The 22,438-nt window shown below is 49.4% G+C and overlaps 3 protein-coding genes across 3 annotated transcripts in view; 1 reads left to right on the top strand and 2 right to left on the bottom strand.

Moving 5' to 3' along the window:
* SLC38A6 (solute carrier family 38 member 6) overlaps nucleotides 1-7,406 on the bottom strand; it is a 77,484-nt gene extending 70,078 nt beyond the window's left edge. Inside the window, exons 1-2 of the mRNA XM_056851207.1 lie at nucleotides 7,254-7,406; nucleotides 2,328-2,458 (exon numbers count right to left, since the gene is read on the bottom strand). Coding sequence (XP_056707185.1) covers nucleotides 2,328-2,458; nucleotides 7,254-7,406 — 284 coding nt within the window. The remainder of the gene's footprint in view (nucleotides 1-2,327; nucleotides 2,459-7,253) is intronic.
* A 153-nt stretch (nucleotides 7,407-7,559) lies between these two features.
* On the top strand, nucleotides 7,560-17,585 carry TRMT5 (tRNA methyltransferase 5). The gene is made up of 5 exons (XM_056851710.1): nucleotides 7,560-7,573; nucleotides 10,337-10,992; nucleotides 12,513-12,640; nucleotides 14,697-15,342; nucleotides 17,500-17,585. Exons 1-5 carry the CDS (start codon nucleotides 7,569-7,571, stop codon nucleotides 17,583-17,585), a joined length of 1,521 nt encoding a protein of 506 aa, XP_056707688.1. The 5' UTR covers nucleotides 7,560-7,568.
* A 2,195-nt stretch (nucleotides 17,586-19,780) lies between these two features.
* The window catches only part of MNAT1 (MNAT1 component of CDK activating kinase), a 132,358-nt gene continuing 129,700 nt past the window's right edge, over nucleotides 19,781-22,438 (bottom strand). The window contains exon 8 of the mRNA XM_056851073.1: nucleotides 19,781-19,988. Within this exon, the coding sequence (XP_056707051.1) occupies nucleotides 19,868-19,988 (121 nt within the window). The 3' untranslated portion in view covers nucleotides 19,781-19,867. The remainder of the gene's footprint in view (nucleotides 19,989-22,438) is intronic.

Genomic DNA, 22,438 nt, shown 5'->3' with positions numbered 1-22,438 from the left:
AGAAACCCTAGCATGGTATAATGCCATAGAGTCCACCCTCCAAAGCGGCCCTTTTCTCCAGGGGAACTGATCGTGGTCATATGGAGATCAACTGTAATTGAGGGAGATCTCTAGGTGCCACCTGGAGGTTGGCAACCTGGTCCCAGGACCTGGCGCCCGCTTTCAAAAGCCACTAGCGGCCATGTGAATTTGCACAACTTTGCCACACAGCGATGTGACAAATCAAGGGAAAACAAGGGGTTTGTCTCTGGAAAGAACAACAAAAGGTCTTTGGAATATGATGAAAATGAAGCAGAGTTATAGTACGTCAAACTGTTGGTACGCTGCCCTCAGTGGGGCCTACACTAGCTGGCGGTGGCTCTCTTGGGTCTCAGGCAGAAAACAGATCTTAGAAGAAGAGCTGGTTTTTATATGCTGACTTTCTCCACCACTTAAGGGAGAATCAAACAGGCTTACAATCACCGTCCCTTCCCCTCCCCACAACAGACACCCTGTGAAGTAGGTGGGGCTGAGAGAGAGTGACTGGCCCAAGGTCACCCAGCTGGCTTCATTTGTAGGAGTAGGGAAACAAATCCAGTTCGCCAGATTAGCCTCCGCTGCTCGTGGAGGATGGGGGAATCAAACCCGGTTCTCTAGATCAGAGTCCACCAATCCAAACCACCCCTCTTAACCACTACACCACGCTGGCTCTCTTGGCTGATACCTCTGATCGGAGACCTTTTAACTCCTAATGCTGGGAACTGGAACTGGGACCTTCTGAACACAGAATAATCTGCTGTGTCACTGAGACATGTGTTCCCAAGGAGCATCTTGTGATTTTAGCTGATGACCAATATTTGGTGATGAGCAAAGCATTCTTTCTGGTTGCCAAAAAAAAATGAGCTTTTTCCCCTTAAAGTCAGCAGTTACATGTCTCTTGCTGACTTGCTTTTTCAGTGATAAGGGGGCTAAAAATCCTAAATAGATAGATAGCTCTTGGCTTGGGGCCAATGTGACCAAGTGTTTTCACACCTGCAGAATGCAAGAGATTGCCTCTCTCCCAAGTCTTTTGCAACCTTGATTGCTGACAGAGAGCGCCTTCTTCATCACAACATGTCTATGCTAGGCCCACACAGAACTAGCCCAGAAAGGCATTTTTGCTGCCTGATGTACAAACGTGTGTGCAAAATGCTGTTAAGTTGCAGTTAACTTATGGCAACCCAGTAGGGTTTTCAAGACAAGACACTAACAGAGGTGGTTGGCCATTGCCCGCCTCTGCGGGGTCCCATCCAAGTACTAACCAGGGCTGATCCTGCTTAGCTTCTGAGATCTGATGAGATCGGGCTAGCCTGGGCCATCCAGGTCAGGGCAATGTACATATACACAAGAGGGGCTGCGGCTCAGTGGCAGAGAATCAGCTTGGCATGCAGAAGGTTCCAGGTTCAATCCCCGGCATCTCCAGTTAAAGAGACCAGGCAAGTAGGTGATTTGAAAGACCCCTGCCTGAGACCCTGGAGAGCCGTTGCCAGTTTGACAACACTGACTCTGATGGACCAAGGATCTGATTCAGTATAAGGCAGCTTCATGTGGTCAAGAGCTTTTCCTTAGAGACTCACCAGGGCCTAAAACCTGAGGCCTTTCCCTTGGAATTAGCGTTCAGTGGCTAGGATTAGGCTGAAACAAGCTAAGGATTGCAAATTGGTATTTCTCAATTTTGGAGTGCATTTTCATGCTTTTGAAAAATATCACACAGTACCTCTGCAGCATTTAGAAAAGCTTCATTCTTGAACCAAGGATTAATCAAATGAAATTTTATACAACATCAAACTGAACGTGGAGGGGAAGAGGCCCCCGAAAAGTCGGGGTTCCTGTTTATGAATCCAGAGCCTACATGCAAACTAGCTTGTACCCAACAGACTCTTGAAATTGTTATACCAAATACTCAAAAGGGACAAGTTGAGAGGGTGTGATTTCACTCCCCCCACCCTAGTACACATTACTCCCCACCCCACCCCGTGGCGCAGAGTAGTTAAATTGCAGTACTGCAGTCACAAGCTCTGCTCACGACCTGAGTTCAATCCTGACAGAAGCCGGTTTCAGGTAGCCGGCTCAAGGTTGACTCAGCCTTCCGTCCTTCCGAGGTCGGTAAAATGAGGACCCAGCTCGCTGGGGGTAAAGCAGGAAGGCAATGGCAAACCACCCCGTGAACAGAGTCTGCCTAGTAAATGTCAGGATGTGACATCAACCCATGGGTCATGAGACTACCTTTACCTATTACTCATTATCATATAGTGTATGTACAAGGTCTCTCTGAGTACACAAAATTCACATTGATGCTAAAAACTTACCTAAATCCAATGATTCCTGTCTTGGCCATGGCATATGCTAATCCGAGAATCCCACTTCCCATGATAGCGTTCATTAGATTAAACACTGAGAAACCAAAGGAAGCACCAGACGACGAATTATTCAGCCGTCTCTGTAAAGGTTTGAATCATACAGATAAATTACACAAAGGATTTTTCACTACCGTCATTCATACAAATGCTGATGAAAAGCCATTTTGCTTTTATGTGCAGGCTCCCAAAGACCTTAAAAACACACATACGAAACAACCAAAGCTGTTACTACTAAGAGCGGCTCGTTTGGGATATGTACTTAAATTCCATTCCATTATATCTTGAAGACTAATAGTGACCAACAGCAGTTTTGAATGAAATAGATGCCCCTCTTAAAGAGCCTGCAATGCAGAAAAGAGAATCCCGAATTCTAAATACTGTTGATCTGGTTACTCAAAAGAAAGAAAAATACTGTGAAGATTTAAAGGATTAGATTAACCATTTTGGGGACTGTGTTTTAAAATCCTGTCTAGTAACACCATGAGATTCAAACTGCCTTACAATCACCTTCCCTTCCTCATCCCCACCACAGACACCCTGTGAGTGGAGCTGAGAGAGCACTAAGAGAGCTGTGACTAGTCCAAGGTCACCCAGCTGGCTTCGTGTGGAAGAGTGGGGAAACAAATCCAGTTCACCAGATTAGAGTCCACCGCTCATGTGGAGGAGTGGGGCATCAAACCCAGTTCTCCAGATCAGAGTTCACCACTCTAAACTACCCCTCTTAACCACTATACCACGCTGGCTCTCCAGAGCTAGAAATCACAAAGCACACAATAAAAACCACGAGATTCCCAACTTTTTATTCATAAGTGGCACTGAAAAAACAGGAAACTCACTCAGTTTCTCTGAGCCAGAGCGTCCCATTATTTGTCAGATCACCCAGATCTCAAAATAAACAGTCTTTCTTACAGAGCCAGTGGATCTTTGCTCCAAGGGACCACACAGAACAAGGCTGACCCTTTCACAATCACATTTTTGTGGGGATGGACAGTACAGAGTTCAAGAGCTGCCGGAGCAGTTGAGATAATTTGTAATCGGATGGCTCCTTGGAGCTTAAGCAGGGTGTATCCAATAGGCATATACTGAATCAGACCCACCCATCTATTGTCTACTCAGACTGGCAGTGGCTCTCCAAGGTCTCAGGTGGAGGTCTTTCCCATCACCTACTGCCTGATCTTTGCATCTGCAGACGCCAGAGATTGAACCTGGGAACTTCTATATGCCAGAATATGCTCTACCACTGAGCCAGGGCCCCTTGATGAGTTTAAAAAATGCAGGACATTTCAATATGGAGGATTTAAACAGTTACCCTCCCAGGATTTAGTTTTATGTCTTAACTGAGCTACTGGGAAATCCCTTCTTTCTCTGACTTAGCCCAACCATTTGCAATGGGGGGAGGATATGATATTCAAGAACACATGAAGCTGCCTTATCACTTAATTTATCAAGGTCAGTATTGTCCACTTGGACTGGCAGCAGCTCTCCAGGGTCTTCGACATCCATCATCTAAAGGATCCTTTTTACAACTGGAGACTCTGGGGACAAACCCGGGAATTTCTTTGCAGATGAGCCTTTTTCCTTTTATCCCTTAGAAGCTCCTTGATCAATTGATCTTGAGCAGCATATATCTAGTGTTGGAGGGATATAAGGATTGAAACAAATCTTGCCACTGAAAATGTAGCCTTGGGGTCCCTATCGCTTAGTAAAAAAGGCATTATGTCAGTCACAGAGGCATTGGATTTGTATATTAAAAGGGGGGAAATATAGTGCGATTGAAGTTCCTCGTAAAAGCGGCATTCCAAAAGGGCATGGGCTAATGAGTCAATAGAGCCAGAAGAGCAAGGGCAGATCCTGTCTGAGTATGGTATATTCAGAATTCTGCCCTGCATTACCATAGAAGGGTTAGCATTCAATCTAGCCAAGCAAAAAGCTCTACAGAGACGAGGAGTTGTCAGATAATATGTATAGGCAGGCAGACCACGTGGAGGGGGTATTCCGAAGAACTGGGATGAACAGACGCGACGAGCACGAAAAGTAGTGCTGTGATGAGCCTTTTTGCCCATTGTCTTGTATCCAACAGCAAGGAAGCCAGGCCCAAAGACCGCAACCCTCCCTTTTCACCCATTGGCTACATTTGGGCCAATCGCTCTCTCACACCCCTACCCTACCTCACAGAGTCGTTGTGAAGGCAAAATGGGGAAGGGACAACCATCTATATCAGTGATGGCGAACCTTTTAGAGACCGAGTGCCCAAACTGCAACCAAAAACCCACTTATTTATCGCCGAGTGCCAATGCGGCAATTTAACCTGAATACCACCCCCAGAGGGGGCCCAGAGGGAGAGGCTAGGGTTGCCAAGTTCCTCTTTGCCATGAGTGGGAGGTTTTTGCGCCTGAGGAAGGCGGGGTTTGGGGAAGGACTTCAGTGCCATAGAGTCCAATTGCCAAAGTGACAATTTTTTCCAGGGGAACTGATCTCTATTGGTTGGAGATCACTTGTAATAGGAGGAGATCTCCAGCTAGTACCTGGAGATTGGCAACTAGTTCCTTAGTGTTTTCTCTCTACATATCAAGACAAATGGAAAGGTGTTTGGAGGATGGCTTTTGGGCACTTCAAAGGTGGAATAGGACTGCACGCCCCTCCGCCCGCACAGACCCAGAGGGCGCCAGAGAAGCCGCTGGAGGGAAAGAAGGAAGGAAGGAAAGAAGGGAAGGGAGAAGGAAAGGGAAGGGAGGGAGGGAGAGAAAGAAAGAAAAAGAGAGAGAAAGGGAGAAGGAAATGGAGCAAGGGAGAGAAAGAAAAGTAGGGAAAGAAAAGGACAGAGGGAGACAGAAAAAGAAAGAGGCCATTTATGCATGGGAGGTTTTGCCTTGGATTTGCCACTCGGTGGGGCGTGGCAGCGGCGGCAGGCTAGTGAGAGGCGAGCAGGGTAGGGCAGAGGACGCCTCCTTCGCACCCACCGGCCAGCCACGCCCCTCCACCCGCACAGGCCCAGAGGGCGCCGGAGAAGCCGCCGGCCATGCCGAGTGTGGGCGCTCGGCTTCTGTTCCCCGCTCTCCCACCCACCTGGCCGGCCACGCACGCTCCAGTGGCGGCAATGGCGGCAGATTCTGTGGGAGAGTCCGGGGGCCACCGCCAATGATGTCGGAGGTTCCCCACCCCTGGGCTACAGCCTCCCCCATCCGGGGCAGGGCAGAGCCGGAAAGGCCAGCGGCTTGGAGGAACCGCGCGTGCTGGCAGAGAGGGCTACGAGTGCCGGAAGTGGCACCCGTGCCATAGGTTTGCCAACACGGATCTATATGCTTCCTGGTATACTGGTGGGAGTGTTAAGAGCCAGTGTGGTGTAGTGGTTAAGAGTGTCAAGACTAGTATTTGGGAGGCCTGGGTTCGAATCCCCACTCGTGCCATGGACGTTCGCTGGGTGACCTTGGGCCAGTCACGCTTTCTCAGTCTGACTTACCTCACAGGGTGGTTGTGGGGATAAAATAGAGGAGAGGTGAATGCTGTAAGCTGCTTTGGGTCCCCATTGGGGAGAAAGGTGTAGTAAAATTAAACAGAATGAATAAATAAGTGAGGTGGTGGGATCCAGGTTCAAATCCCTCCTGCACTGATAAGAATAAATAAATAATAAATAAGCAAGCGGTGGGATTCAGGTTCAAATCCTATCTATGCCAATAGAATAAATAATAAATAAGCAAGCAGTGGGATCCAGGTTCAAATCCCACCTGTGCCAATAGAATAAATAAATTAGAAATAAGCAAGCAAATCCCACCTGTGCCAGCTGAATGGAACAGAATAGATTAAATAAGTAAATAAGCAAGCAGTGGGATCCAGGTTCAAATCCCACCTACACCAATAGAATAAATAAATAAGCAAGCGGCGGGATCCAGGTTCAAATCCAACCTGCTCCAATATATTAAATAAATAAGTAAATAGGTGGTGGGATCCAGGTTCAAATCCCACCTGTGCCAACTGAATGGAACAGAATAGGTTAAATAAATAAATAAACCAGCTGTGGGATCCAGGTTCAAATCCCACCTGCACTGTGCATGGCCTCACTTGGTGTAGCGGTTAAGAGCGGTGCTTTGAAGCGGTGGACTCTGATCTGGAGAACCGGGTTTGATTCCCCACTCCTCCACATCAGCGGCAGAGGCTAATCCGGTGAACTGGGTTGGTTTCCCCACTCCTACACCCGAAACCAGCCGGGTGACCTTGGGCAAGCCACAGCTCTCTTAGGGCTCTCTCAGCCCCACCTCCCTCACAGGGTGTCTGTTGAGGGGAAGGGAAGGTGCTCGTAAGCCGGTTCGAGTCTCCCTTAGGCGGTGGAGAAAGCCGGCACAGAAAAAACCAAACTCCTCTTCTTCTCACCCACCTCCCCTTCACCCCCAGGCTCCCGGCCTGCTTCGCAGGGCTGTCGCAAGGCGTCCAATCCTTCCAACCCTGGCTGCAAAGGAGGACGATTCCCAGTGGGTCGCCGTGTTAGCCTGTCTGCAGTGGTAGAAAAGGGCAAGAGCCCAGTAGCACCTTAAAGACTAACAAGAATATTTTCTGGCAGGGTGTGAGCTTTCGGGAGCCACAGCTCACTACTTCAGATACAGCCAGAATGTGAATCCATCTGTCTTTAATTCACAGTGGGTAGCCCTGTTAGCCTGTCTGCAGTAGTAGAAAAAGGGCAAGAGCCCAGTAGCACCTTAAAGACTAACAAGAATATTTTCTGGCAGAGTGTGAGCTTTCGGGAGCCACAGCTCACTACTTCAGATACAGCTAGAATGCAAAGGAGGGCGGTTTGCAAAGAAAGGCCTGCCGGGAAGGCGCCGGTCCGCGGAGCCCCCCCTCCCCCATCCCACCGCCCCCCGACCCAGCCGGGCCACGCACCCTGCCGCCGCCGGGGGTGTGGGGCGAGAGCAGCGGGGCCCCCTCCTCCAGCTCCTGGGCCGACAAGGACCAGCCCCGCGGCCAGCTGAGGCTCCCCAGGCGCGGGTGAGGCGGCGGCGAGGGCGGCCCTGGCCCTTCCTCCTCCGGCTCCATCGCTCGGGACGAGGCCGGCTGAGAGGCCGGGGAAGGCCGCCTGGAGGGCGGCGCCTCAGCTCTGACGAGGCCGGGCGGGCGAGGGCGGCCCCCTCCCCTCCCTCGGCGGCGCCTGATGATGACGCGGGCTGGAAGGCCACGCCTCTGGGGGCCGAGGCCGGCATGAGGTGAGGGGGCGGCGGGGGCCGCGGGGGGGCCGCGGGGGGGCCGCGGGGGGGGGTCTTTCCGCCCCGTAAAGCAACTCTGTGTGTGTGTAAAGTGCCTTCAAGTCGCAGCCGACTTATGGCGGCCCCTTTTTGGGGTTTTCACGCCAAGAGACTAACAGAGGTGGTTTGCCAGCGCCTTCCTCTGCACAGCAACCCTGGCCTTCCTTGGTGGTCTCCCATCCAAATACTAACCAGGGATGACCCTGCTTAGCTTCTGACTAGAATCAGGCTAGCCTGGGACATCCAGGTCAGGGCAACTACAGAAAAGTGGGGGGGAACGGACGAAGAAACTCGACCTAGAAGTCACGGGAGGAACCAAAGGGGTTGAGCTGGACCCTGTCTAATGGAGCAACCGATACATCGATTTTTAAGTGTCTATTGTGCACAATACATAAATGGCTTGTTTGTTTGTTTTAAACGCTGATTCCACCTTCTGGAGGGAATTGTGGAATTATAGAGTTGGAAGGGACCATCAGGGTCATCTAGTCCAACCCCCTGCACAATGCAGGAAATTCCAAACTACCTACCCACCCCCAGTGACCCCTACTCCATGCCCAGAAGATGGCCAAGATGCCCTCCCTCTCATGATATGCCTAAGGCCATAGAATCACATTGCTGACAGATGGCCAACTAGCCTCGGCTTCAAAACCTCCAGCGAAGGAGAGCTCACTAACTCCCGAGGAAGCCTGTTCATAGAATCACAGAGTTGGAAGGGACCACCAGGGACATCTAGTCCAACCCCCTGCACAATGCAGGAATTTCACAACTACCTCCCCCACACACACCCCAGTGACCCCTACTCCATAGCCAGAAGATGGCCAAGATGCCCTCCCTCTCATGATCTGTTTAAGGTCATAGAATCAGCATTGTTGACTGTAGCGGTAAACGGGTTCGTGGGGGAAATAGAGACCCGAACCGTTATTGCAAGAAAACAGTTTATTCTGGCAGCTGCGACCCAGAGGCCCTAATGGGCAGAAATCTCTGAGTCCTGATTGTACTGAGGAAAGGATATTTATCCAAATTCAAGTTATGACGGTACATCAATATTCTGTACGGATCTGATTGTATTACAGACAGAAAGGCGACTCAATACGGTTGCAGTTTCATCTAGTTTCTCCAATCATTGTTTATAGTTCACTCGGACACTCCATGACTCTTAACCCACTTACTTAAAGCACACAGAGAGCAAGCCTGTATCTAAGTAGACATTCCTCCCCCCAGCTACCCTAGCAGTCTGGATGCCAATTATTACCGGGAGATCCGTTGGGCCACTGTTACATGACAGATGGCCATCTAACCTCTTCTTAAAAACCTCCAGGGAAGGAGCGCTCACCACCTCCCGAGGAAGCCTGTTCCACCGAGGAATCGCTCTAACTGTTAGAAAGTTCTTCCTGATGTCTAGACGGAAACTCTTTTGATTTAAATGGCTGCTTTGGAAGGGAGGGGCTGCATGGTATTATACCCCACCGAGGTCCCTCCCCTCCCTCAACCCCACTCACCCCGGCTCTGCCCTCCAACCTCCAGGGATTTCCCAAGCCGGAATTGGCAACTGCCCTGCCTCCCGCGTGCCTCGGATTCACCTTAAGGGGCAGGACAGAAAGAGGTTGAGCTAAACAATATCTATTATAGCAACCAATAAATCTATTTTTTATTATATATTGTGCACAATTGTGTTGAAGAACACAGGGCCTAAAACACAGGCTACCCCACCACACCCCCAGTGACCCCATACTCCATGCCCAGAAGATGGCCAAGATACCCTCCCTCTCATGAACTGCCTAAGGTCATAGAATCAGCTTTGCTGACAGATGGCCATCTACTAGAAAAGAGCAAGAGTCCAGTAGCACCTTGGAAGACTTAACAAAATTTCTCATAGAGATGATAGAGGTCTATAAAATGATGCATGGTATGGAGAGAGTGGACAGGGAGAAGCTTTCCTCCCTCTCGTAATACTAGAACCACAGGGTCATCTGCTGAAGCTGGAGGGTGAGAGATTCAAAAGAGGTAAAAGAAAGTATTTCTTCGTGCATCATTAAATGAGCCATGCCTTGTCAGCCCAGATTGAGAGAGAGTGTGTGTGTGTGTATGGCTGCCTCGGCTGGCATGTGGGCTGGATAAGAAGAAGAGTTGGTTTTTATATACCGACTTTCTCTACCACTTAAGGAAGAATCAAACTGGCTTACAATCCCCTTCCCCTCCCCACAACAGACACCCTGTGAGGTAGGTGGGGCTGAGAGAGCTGTGACTAGCCCAGGGTCACCCAGTAGGAGTGGGGAAACAAATCCAGTTCACCAGATTAGTCTCTTGTCGCTCATGTGGAGGAGAAGAGCTCTCAGGGGGGCAGATCTGGCTCTCGGGCCTTATGTTTGACACCCATCTTAGGTTTTAATCTCACCCTTTCTCCCACGAGCCCGTGACAGTGCACATGGTTTTTTCTTTCTTCGTGTTATCCTTACAACGACTCTGTGAAGTAGGTTAGGCTGAGAGGGAGGGTGTCCTGGCCAATACCCAGAGACGTTTGTGACCATGTGGGGATTTGAATTGGGATCTCCCTGGTCCTAGCCTAACCTTCCACTCACTTTTCCACGCTAGATCTGATGCAAGTGGAAGTGATTTTATGAGAACAGTATGGCCCTGTACATGTGTATGATTTCCTCTCTTTCGCTCTCTCTTTCAATGGAATGCTTACCTAATGTCTGCAAAACGAATAATTTTCCCTTCTAGGGTTTTCAAGCAATTAAATGGCTTCTTTGCGAGACTCCCGAAAATAAAACATTTTGGAACGACTGCATCAAATACATCACTTCCACCTGTCTGGGTGCTTCGGGGCCAGACTTTTGATTGGCTGCCTGGACGTCTCTCAGCAGCTCCGAGGAAAAATTTCGTCACCATGCCGGAGATGCTGGACTGTCAAGCTGACCTCAACCTGTACGTGCCTCCCTCCAGAGTCCGCGGCATGACCATCCTGGACCGAGCTGCTTTCACCAAGCAGGTTGTCCTCCCGGCCCTTAAGGTTAAGAAAGACATCCTTCACAGAGTGGCAAAATCTCTCAAAGGGGTCCTGCTCCAGCGACCAGGCCTAAAGAGAGTTGTTGACGATCCAGAAGATGAAGATGGAAGGTTGATTTTGTTGGATCCTCGTAAAATCCCTGCCGACTATTCACTGGCCGAAGCGCAGCAAGAGGTCTTAAAGAGCTTTAACGTTAGCCCCGAGGTGCTCACGTACAACCTGGAACTCACCTATGACCAGTTCAAGGTGGAAGACGTTCTACAGGCCGTGCTTCCTGAAGGCCAGGACGTAATCACTGCATTCAGCAGGATTGGTCATATAGCTCATTTGAATCTGAGAGACCATCAGCTGCCCTACAAGCATTTAATCGGTATGTAAGACTGACCTCAGGATCTGACTGGGTGAGCAAGTTGCATCTGTTATTGAAATATCCTGTTTCTTGTTTGGTACTGCAAGAAGCAAATTTGCTAGTAAAATTCTCAGTGAATTAAGTGAACACATGTGTGAACACGTGAAGCTGCCTCCTACTGAATCAGACCCGCGGTCCAAGTCAGTATTGTCTACTCGGACCGGCAGCAGCTCTCCAGGGTCTCAGGCGGAGGTCTTTCCCATCACGTACTTGCCTACTCTCTTTAACTGGAGATGCCAGGGATTGAACCTGGGACCTTATGCATGCCAAGCAGATGCTCTGCCACTGAGCTACAGCCTCTCCCCTAAAGAGCCCAACACTGCTGTCCTAAGCAGAGTTATGCCTTTCTAAGTCCTTTGAAGTCAACTGGCTTAGAAGGGTGGAATGCTGCAAAGGACGGCGCTGCAATGCTCCTGTGTTTCAGAGGATTGGACAGTATGGAACTACCTCATATGGAGCTCTTGTTGAAGATGAACAAGTTCTATATCTAGTTCTCTCCCCTCCCCACCCCATAGTTAGTCACACTCACCTGCATTGGGATGTTATCACATTGGCTGCTGCTGGTAGAAGCAGGGAAATACACAATGGCATTGAGTGAGGAAAAAGTATGATGTGATGATGTCAGCACATGGATAAGTACAGAGCTGTGAAGGTCCAGAAAAAGAAACCTTTGTTTGCTGGTTTTTGTGGGGGTTTTTGGAGTATAGAATCATAGAGTTGGAAGGGACCACCAGGTTCATCTAGTCCAACCCCCTGCACAATGCAGGAAATTCACAACTACCTCACACCCCCAGTGACCCCTGCTCCATGCCCAGAAGATGGCCAAGAGGCCCTCCCTCTCATGATCTGCCTAAGGTCACAGAATCAGCCTTGCTGACAGATAGCCATCTAGCCTCTACTTAAAAACCTCCAGGGAAGGAGAGCTCACCACCTCCTGAGGAAGCCTGTTCTGCTGAGGAACCCCTCTAACTGTAAGAAAGTTCTTCCTAATGTATAGACGGAAACATTCGGAAGAATTTTCTTACAGTTAGAGCGGTTCCTCAGTGGAACAGGTTTCCTATTATATGCACATAGAGCAGCAAAAATGGGGAAATGACCCCCCCCCCCGAGCTGTTTCAGAGCAGGAAGACAGCCTTGGGGGAAGGTCGGAACACTTTCTGCCCCCTGTAGCAGTGTTCCGAACCCAAATGAGCTCTCCTTTATTTAAAAAAAAACATTCCCCGCAGTGGCAGTGTGGCTGCAGCGAATCCGAGTTGAGTCCGGGGAGCCCAGCCCGATTCTTTAAAAACAAGCAGATCCAGTTAGGCGCACAGTGGATTTTCGGTGTCTCAAAGCAGGCAGTACTGAGCTGGATAGATGAGTGCCCTGACTTTGCATTCGGTGGCCTCACACGTTGACACTGAAATCGCGTTTGCAGCTGCGCTTCATTTTGAAAGCTCTGCACGATTCTGTGATGCGCTCTGACGTCCTCTGTCTTTTAGGCCAAGTGATCATCGACAAGAATCCGGGGCTGACCTGCGCCGTAAATAAGACCAATATCATAGATAGCGCCTATCGCAACTTTCAGATGGAGGTGCTGGCAGGAGAGGAAGCCAGTATGATAACAAAGGTAGGCGGCTTTTTTTGGGTGGTGTTTTCTTGTCACAAGGCAAGGGTTAAAAGGCCAGCACTGAGAAAGCAGATGCAGCAGAGAGCAGATGTCGTGGAAAGTCTAACACCTTCATGTTGTCTTCCTCTCAGATCTCCAGACTTGGCAGGCCTGGTGTGTGTTCTCAGATGGCCCGGTCTAGCCAGAATGAAATCACAGCTCTGTTCATGAGACACTGGGAGGAAGAACGGAACTTAGTAGGGGTTGAATTTAAAGCCTTTAATTCCCCCCTTTCCCCCCTCCCCCAATAACTAAACATGCACAGCTATTGCTCCTAGAATTAGTTGAGAAACCAGATCCTGTTTTCTGCCTGTTTAGAAATATAATTACTTTTCTGTGAATTTCCTGCATTGTGTAAGGGGCTGGACTAGATGACCCTGGTGGACCCTTCCAGTTCTATGATTCTGCGCCCAGAGGTGGTGGAAAATGCCGTCAAGTCATATTTGACTGGTGGTGTCCCCTGAGGGTTTTCATGCCAAGAGACGTTCAGAGGTGGTTTGCCTTTGCCTGCCTGAACTTTGAGAGCCAGTGTGGTAAAGTGGTTAAGAGCAGTGGACTCTAATCTGGAGAACTGGGTTTGATTCCCCACTCCGACAGATGAAACCTGCTGCGTGGCCTTGGGCAAGTCACAGTTCTCTCTGAAGTCTCTCAGCCCCACCTACCTCGCAAGGTGTCAGTTGTGAGAAGAGGAAGGGAAGGAGAATGTAAGCCGGTTTGATTCTCCTTAAAAGGTAGAGAAAGTCGACATATAAAAACTTTTTCTCCTTCCTTGGAGGTCTCCAGTCCAAGTACTAACCAGGTCCGACCCTTGCCTAACTTCTGAGATCTGACGAGATCAGGCTAGCAAGGTCAGGGCGTGTGGCCGCTGCTTGATCCATTTCCAGGCGATGGCCGCCTTGGTTTTGCATGCAACAGGCACTACACATATGCCTGGTACCATTCCTAGAGAATAATGAACACCCACATTCTATGCTCAGTTATAAGGTCCCAAGCGCAAAACATAATGGAGGAGTGGGTACTGTTTACTGGGGAAGCCCCAAAATGGAAATGTTGCTAGAATGGCATGGGAGGAAAAAAAAATCAAGAGTGGAAGATCCTGATTGCACCTTTGGGACCTACTGACACATGATGTGAGAGATTTGCAATCGAGAACTTTGGATGTGCCCTGGAACCTCCCCTGCTGGCTATGGAGCTCAGCAAACACATAAGAGTGCCTTCTTTTCCATAACTAGCAGCAGCAAAGCCCAAAACTTCTTTTGTTTTCTGATGTTTACTTTCCACTCGATATTTCTAATATTCAGTGTAGGTGTAGTCTTAGCCATAAGTAGATTCTGGGGTACATCGCTCTTAAAGAACATAAGAAAAGCCATACTGGATCAGACCAAGGCCCATCGTCCAGCAGTCTGTTCGCACAGTGGCCAATCAGGTGCCTCTAGGAAGCCCATAAACAAGACGACTGCAGCAGCATTATCCTGCCTGTATTTCACAGCATCTAATATAATAAGTATATTCCTGATCCTGGAGAGAATAGGTATGCGTCATGATTAGTACCCCTTTTGACTAGTAAGACGAAGAAGAGTTGGCTTTTATAACCCACTTTTTTCTACCTTAAGTCTCAAAGCAGCTTACAATCTCCTTCCCTTCCTCTCCCCACAACAGACACCTTGTGAGGCAGATGGGGCTGATACCGGAGAGAATAGCTATGCATCATGACTAGTATCCATTTTGACTAGTAGCCATGGATAGCCCTCTCCTCCACGAACAAGTCCACTCCCCTCTTAAAGCTTCCGAGTTGGCAGCCATCACCACATCCTGGGGCAGGGAGTTCCACAATTTAACTATGCGTTGTGCAAAGAAATACTTTCTTTTACCTGTTTTGCCTCTCTCACCCTGCAGCTTCAGCAGATGACCATGTGTTCTGGTATTATGAGAGAGGGAGAAAAGCTTCTCCCTGTCCACTCTCTCCACACCACGCATCATCTGAGAGATGATTTGAACTTCTCTTGGCTTTTTGCAGGTGAAAGAGAACTACATCACATACGAATTTGATTTTTCCAAAGTCTACTGGAATCCCCGCCTCAGTACAGCACACTCGCGCATCGTTGACCTCTTAAAGCCGGGAGACGTCCTCTTCGACGTCTTTGCGGGGGTGGGGCCTTTCGCTGTCCCGGCAGCGAAGAAAAAGTGCACCGTGTTCGCCAACGACCTCAACCCCGAATCCTACAAATGGCTGCGGCACAACTGCAAGCTGAACAAAGTGGAGCAGAGGGTCCAGGCCTTCAACATGGATGGCCGGGACTTCCTGGAGGGGCCTGTGAAGGAAGCGCTGACTCAGCAGCTGGCCTCAAAGGACCAGCAGCATGCCCTGCACATCGTCATGAACCTGCCGGCCATGGCCATCGACTTCCTCGACGTCTTCAGGCACCTCTTGGCTGGAGAGCCGGGCAGCCCCGAACTCCCCATGGTGCACTGCTACAGCTTCTCCAAGCACGACGACCCCGCGCGGGATGTGCAGGAGAGAGCGGAAGCCCGCTTGGGGGCTTCCTTGGAGGGCCGCTGCTCCGTGGAGCTGGTGAGGAACGTGGCGCCCCACAAGGAAATGATGTGCATCAGCTTCCGCGTACCAGCGGAGGTGCTGTACGAGGAGCTGCCTTCAGGGGCAGGTAAATTCACCGAAGGAGGAGGAGACGGGATTGCTGTGAGGATTTAGCATTTGTTACGCTTTGAGCCAGCGTGGTGTAGTGGTTAAGAGCAGTAGTTTGGAGCGGTGGACTCTGATCTGGAGAACTGGGTTCGATTCCCCACTCCTCCACATGAGTGGCGGACGCTAATCTGGTGAACCAGGTTGGTTTTGCCACTCCACATGAAGCCAGCTAGGTGACCTTGGGCTAGTCACAGGTCTCTTAAAGCTCTCTCAGCCCCACCTACCTCACAGGGTATCTGTTGTGGGGAGGGATAGGGAAGGTGATTGTAAGCCGGTTTGATTCTGCCTTAAGTGGTAGAGAAAGTCGGCATATAAAAACCAACTCTTCTTTGAAGCTGAGACATGAGATTCCTAAACAATGATCCTAGGTGGGTTCTGGGTAGGGCTGCCAAGCCCCCCAGTGGGAATGGGGGATGCCTCGCCCCCCAAGGTCTCATTGTCTGCCACGGTTCTGTTAAAAATTCCACTATGTGTACTTGAAGCTTTTACTAGAAGTGACAGGGTAGTTCTAGGAATCACCAGGAACTCTATGGTTTTACTGTAGAGTTTCCTGCCAGCCCCCTAGAGCTACCATCTGTCAATTCCAGTAAGAACTTCCAGTAAGTACATGAGGCTGCATTTTTTAAAAGTTTTCTCCTGCGACACTGCGCCCCTTGCCCAACCCTCCCACCAGTTGCCAGGTACTGTCTGGTAGCCCTAGTTCTGGAAGATTCTGTGGAGGGAAGAGCATGAGAACCACACAGATAACTGGTCTCTCGATTGTATGTCTTGGTTGTTTATGCATGGGTCTTTTCACCCACGTTTGCCCCCGATCTGTCTCGCTTGTTCCTTGGAATTATGCGTGAGTTTTCCGTCCATTAGAGATGACCTCGCTGCCAGCCCTCGCAAATCCTGGGCCTTCCCGTTCCTCTGTTAATTGGATTCTTCCCTCTCCCCTGAGCTCCTCCTGGGTGAAATCCCCATGCACAATGCAAAGCACTGGACACCCAAGCTTGGTTTCTCTCGCAGAAAGCACCAGCCAATTACAAAGCAGTGTGTCAAGAGGCAGGGATTCAAATGATTCCTGCTTCCTGGGAGCTCTTTCTGAGCAGAAGAAAGGCTTTTTAAAAATGAGGGTTGGGTTTCTCCCCCATCCCTTTCAGATTGATCATTTTTTTTGTTTTTTCATCTTAAAATACTTTTTCATTTGGCAGTTGGTTTTTTTTGGGGGGGGTTTCTCTCACAGAAAGCACTACAAGTAAGCCAATTACAAAGCAGCATTTAAAGGGGTGGGGACTTGATTTGAGCTTGGAGACTGCTGGTGCATAGATTCCTGACAGGAAAGCGTGGGTCCAGCAAGCAACGAACCTCAGGTAAAACTCTTGGGCATAAACAGCCATTGTTAGACCTGTGCTAGGAAGCCCCAGCTGCTTGCCATTCCCTGCACAGAAATACAAATTCATGTGGAGACCCATCACCGACTGGTGAGCAGTATTCATGCTTCCTCTTCCCCATATGGAAACACCTTTCCTGTATGTCTGTCATAAAAGGTGAAGCGGCCCTCTGTGCACCTCCAGACTACACAGAATGGGGAGCTCTGCAGACCCGCAAAAGCCAAGCTCAGCTGGGTTCTGAGATACCATGAGAAGTACCTCACGTGACATGGGAAACAGGTCCATTAGTGGCTACTAACCATGGTGACTAAAAGGAAACCTCCCCGATCAGAGGCAGTAAACCTCTGAATAGCAGTGCCAGGAAGCATCAACTAGGGCCCAGTTGTTGGCCCTCCAGAGGGCCACCAGTCTGATCCAGCAGGGCTCTTCTGATGTTCTTATGAAGGCCTCAACCTCTGTGCCCCGTGGTTGGCCCTCCAGAGGAACTGGTCGACCACTGCATGAGAGAGGATGCTGGACTAGATGGACCACCAGCCTGATCCAGCTGGGCTCTTCTGATGTTCTTAGGCCTGGCCAGAGGCAGGGACTAGCACTGAATCACATGTATACACTTCAGACGGCTACTGTGGACCCAAGGTCTGGGGAGATGATGGTTAAGCTACCCACCCTGGACCATAGTAACATATACATATAAAGGTGCTGCTGAAATCTGCATGGACATATCTGTCATCTTCAACTTACAGGTGCAGATCACCTTCAAGAACCAGCCTCCAAACGCCTGCGCCCAAGTGAAGAGTGCTCAGAAGAAGAAAGGAAAGAGGCTCTTTAGGAGTCTCGACGCTTTAGATTAGAAGAAAGCTGAGCGGAGCCTGTCCTGTCCTCCAAAGTCGGTTTCCTTGTAAGAACAGCTGACATTTGTCCCTGAAAGTTTCGTATCAAGGCATCACTTTGATTTTTCCAGTTCCGTGATAAGAGGGTTGGAGGGGTCCATTCCTTTTACTTGAAAGAAGATTAAATTTTTATTTTCCCACACCACAGTAGCATCTTCTCCCATAGTTTTGTACAGTCATTCCTGGAGCAATGAGAAACTGTTGCAAAGAGGTAACTCAACTGTGGTTTTTTTTTTGTCAAATCTTCTCTGCTTCCAGCCACCAACTCTCTCCCCACCTTAGATTTTTTTGAGTGTTCAGTTTTGTCAGAAGAACATAAGAAAGGCCATGCTGGATCAGACCAAAGTCCCAGCAGTCTGTTCACACAGTGGCCAAGCAGGTGCCTGTAGGAAGCCCACAAATAAGACGACTGCAGCAGCATTGTCCTGCCTGTGTTCCACAGCACCTCATATAATAGATATCCTCCCCACTCCTCCATGTGGGCGGCAGAGGCTAATCTGGTGAACCGGATTGGTTTCCCCACTCCTCCACATGAAGTCACCTGGGTCACCTTGGGCTAGTCACAGCTCTCTTAGAGCTCTCTCAGCCCCACCTACCTTTCAGGGTGTCTGTTGTGGGGAGGAGAAGGTGATTGTAAGCTGGTTTGATTCTTCCTTAAGTGGTAGAGAAAGCTGGCATATAAAAACCAACTCTTCTTCTTAACTGGAGATGCTGGGGATTGAACCTGGGACCTTCTGCATGCCAAGCAGATGGAGCCACAGCCCCTCCCCTATTTTATATAGGGGCGTGAAAAACAGCAACCCAGGTTCGACAGGCCATGAAATGAGGGAAAGTCAGGGTGAAATGGCCTGATGTAAAATTCAGATTTCGTCACAAAACATACAAAAGCCATTCACTAAGTTTGCTAAACTAATTAACATCTGTTGTGGGACAGAGAGTCCCAAGTTACGCTAAGATACTTAACACCTGTAATGAGTGATGAATCCCAAGTCTTTGTTCAGGTCTGGGAGCCGGGAAGCAGTATGAACCCTCCAAATTAATTATTTTTGCTTCAACAGACTAATGCAACTACCTCTCTGAAATTATTATTTCAAATTATTATATCACTATTACTATATGGTTATATCAAAGCTCAGCAGGGGAGGGGAGACTTCTTCAGCCCAGGGCATTCAAAGGAGAGAAGCCATGAGAGTTTAGGACAAGGATCCCCCAACCTTTTTGAGCCTGAGGGCACATTTGAAATTCTGACCCAGCAGGGTGGGCACAGCAGCAAAATGGCTGCCAGAGCAGCGAAATGGCTGCTGCAAGAGGCGGAGCCAGCCACAAAGTGATTGCCACAGCTTATCTTCAGTAACACAGTGCAGATCCTTGTGCTGTGGTGGCAGCTGCTGCCAAAGCAACATTTAAAATAATCTCCACAGCCAATCAGAAGCCTTGCTTGGCAAAGCCCTACCTGGCCCCACTCACTTCATAAAAACATTTAGTGGGCACCAGAAAAGATGTCGGCGTGTGCCATGGGCACCATGCTGAGAACCCCTGGTTTAGGCACTCCCCTTGTATCTACCTGATTCATCCCTCCCACAAACCCATGCATGCAACTAGTTTGGATCCTGGCCTTTAATGGCTTATTGCACATCAACAGAGTTACTTTCCAGCAAGATCCTAATTCTGTTCTCTCAGAACACAGGGCAAGATAAACAGAGCAGATGCCATGCTTCCAGGCCTTGTCTCCTTCCTCAAGAGGTCGATCCCACCCGTTGGCATTTGGAAAAAGGTGGTTGGGGAGAAAAGCCCCCGTTTACAGCAGTGTAACAGTGTAAGAGTTCAATAAAAACAGTATTTTGGCCCTGGTGCCAGTAGAACTCTGAAGCCGGGGTAGAAACCACAGAATTTAATAATGTTTTTTTCCCAATGGTCTTTATTTTAAAACTTTTACAAGTCTGTTCCTGAAACCTCAAACACACCAAACTGAATTATTCATATCTTCCGTTAGCCTCTTTAAGAAAACTGGCTAAAACAGCCCCCCCCCCCCGCCCTAAAAAAGCCATCCATGTTTTTAAAGAGGGAGTTTCTTTGCACGCTTTTAATACTTCGCCACAGCTGGCTTCGAAAGGAAGAAAAAGAAAGATGACGGCAGCTTCTCCGTAGCACAGACGGCAGCAATTTTCACCTGAGGTTTCTTCTCTCAGCTCGAGTCGCTCCGGGGCCGCTTTCTCCAATGCTAGCCGGGATGCCAGAAGAGCCCGCTGAAGGCATCTTGAAGGGCTCGATGACAGGCGAGGGAGGAAGTATATCCACCAGCGAGATCCTGTCGGGAGGCGGCTCGGACGTGGTTTAGGTACCTAGAACAAAGGGAGGCATTGTCTGAGCGGACGAACACAAACGCGGCCTGTTCCAGGAAAGGGAACTGGAAGAAAGAATCCCCTTTCTCCGGTTCCCACCGCTGAGTGCATTTTGACAGACACTGAACAGTTCTCAAAACTTTGGAGAGATCAAACCCAATTTAGTGTGCATCATTAAGATCCCTAATTTGCGGAACTGTACAGCTGGAAGGGACTCGGCTGTCTCATCTGGTCCAGCTTCCTCTTTCCGACAGACAAGTTTGCCCAATCCCAGAAAGGTCCCTTTCAGACTCCTGCCCAACCTTTCCTGGGAAATATTTGAGAAAACAGAAGCCACGGGGCAGCCCGAGCAGTTTTATATCTCCACATCGATCTTCTTTTTACAAAGTGGTTCTTTTAGCGTAACTGAAATCTCCCAGATGGTTTCCATATTTACTTAAGAACAGCCCTGCTGGATCAGACCAAGGTCCATCAAGTCCAGCAGTCTGTTCACACAGCGGCCAATCAGGTGCCTCTAGGAAGCCCACAAACAAGACAACTGCAGCAGCATTATCCTGCCTGTGCTCCACAACACCTAATACAATAGGCATGCTCCTCTGATCCTGAAGAGAATAGGTGTGCATCATGACTAGTAGCCATGAATAGCCTTCTCCTCCATGAACATGTCCACTCCCTTCTTCAGGCCTTCCAAGTTGGCAGCCCTCTTGGGGCAGGGAGTTCCATACTTTAACTCTGCACTGTGAGAAGAAATACTTCCTTTTATCTGTTGAATCTCTTACCCTCCAGCTTCAGCAGATGACCCCGCGTTCTGGTATTATGAGAGAAGAAGAAAAGCTTCTCCCTGCCCACTCTCTCCAAAACATGCATAATTTTATAGCCCTCTATCAAGTCTCCCCTTAACCACCTTCTTTCCAGCTAAACAGCCCTAAGCGTTTTAACCGCTCCTCATAGGGCAGCTGCTCTAGCTCCGAGACAGTGTCTTGAAACCAACCTGTTCCTCTAATGATGGCACCTTCCTTGCAAGGACTAACGCAAGAGGAAAGAGCCATTAGTGGAACGGATCCACATGGACGCCTTGGAAGCAGGGGCACCCTTGAAGGCGAAACAGGAAGTCCCAACCGAGCTGGCTGCACGGGTCCCCAGACTGCCAGTTACAATAAGGCGCTCCCCTGCGCCAAACGGACAAGGGAGTTTGTGTTTGTGTCTTCATCCTTGAGACACAAACACAAGCGAGAAGCAGCTTTCACAGCTTCCCTGTAAAACCACCCAAATCAGAGTGGGTTGTTTTGATTCGTCCCATCCTGGGCCGACTCGCTTCGCGGAAGGTTGAGTCATCCTATTACTCTTGACTTGGCAGCGCAAGCGTAGCCCACCCCACCGCCTGTTGAAATGCCGTGCTGAGAAGCCCGAAACAGCTGCGCGCTGCAGCACTGGCTGGAGAACACGGGACCACCAGTGAGATGCCTCGAATGGTTGCACCTTTTCCCTTTGCGACGGCACACCGTTTCCATAAAGAGCGGATAAAATAGATCAGTTTTAAGGGTGAGGTGACAATCAGTGAGACTGGACCCATAAAGGTGCGGAAAGGTATGGGATGTTACTTTTTTAAAAAAAGAGCGAAATTGATTAATTACAGTTTTCCCAAAGTCTATTTTGTTGCACCTAATAACCAGAATACACAGACGTGAGCAATCTTTCTTGCGCGGTTATTTTTGCAAAGATGCTAAATTGACAGAACAGGCAAGAACACTGCTTGCTGCCAAGGTCATTTATGCTGCAGAATCAGCGGGGAGGGGGGTGTCCCATATTGTGAAGCACCTCTGCATCCCATCTCTTCTGCTTCCGTCTCTCCTCACCACCACCGTGCTTAATCTGTACATAGACAGATGCTGGGAATCAAGCTAGTTTAACACCTGCACTTTACTCCCCACATACTCTCTTCCTAATCCCAGATAAAGGGGTGGCGTTAGCGGAGGATGTCACTCTGCTCACGCCCAGAGGCACACACTTTCCATAAACCACCATGAAGGCGCAAGGTTTTTCAAAAAATATACACCCGCTGGAACATGCGCTATAAAACGTGGTGTAGATAATATAAGAGGAGCCCTGTGGTGCAGAGTGTTAAGCTGCAGTACTGCAGTCAAAAGCTCTGCTCACGACCTGAGTTCGATCCCGACAGAAGTCGGTTTCAGGTAGCCGGCTGAAGGTTGACTCAGCCTTCCATCCTCTCGAGGTAGGTAAAATGAGGACCCAGCTTGCTGGGGGTAAAGGGAACATGACTGGGGAAGGCACTGGCAAACCACCCCGCAAACAGAGTGCCTAGGAAACATCGGGATGTGACATCACCCCATGGGTCAGGAATGACCCGGTGCTTGCACAGGAGACCTTTACCTTACTTTAGATAATATAAGCACTGGACCCAAGCAAGCCCTTCCACCTCTTCTGCTTGG

This window comes from Euleptes europaea, chromosome 6 (assembly GCF_029931775.1).
Source record: "Euleptes europaea isolate rEulEur1 chromosome 6, rEulEur1.hap1, whole genome shotgun sequence".
In the NCBI taxonomy this organism is placed as follows: Eukaryota; Metazoa; Chordata; class Lepidosauria; order Squamata; family Sphaerodactylidae; genus Euleptes; species Euleptes europaea.
Note: the sequence above shows the minus strand (reverse complement) of the source record. Positions and strands in the feature narration are given on the sequence as shown.

Excerpts from the sequence above, each read along its gene's own strand:
- TRMT5 (XM_056851710.1), top strand. Across the intron at positions 10,993-12,512 it reads GCCCTACAAGCATTTAATCG|GCCAAGTGATCATCGACAAG; the intron begins GTATGTAAGACT and ends TCTGTCTTTTAG. Across the intron at positions 12,641-14,696 it reads AAGCCAGTATGATAACAAAG|GTGAAAGAGAACTACATCAC; the intron begins GTAGGCGGCTTT and ends GGCTTTTTGCAG.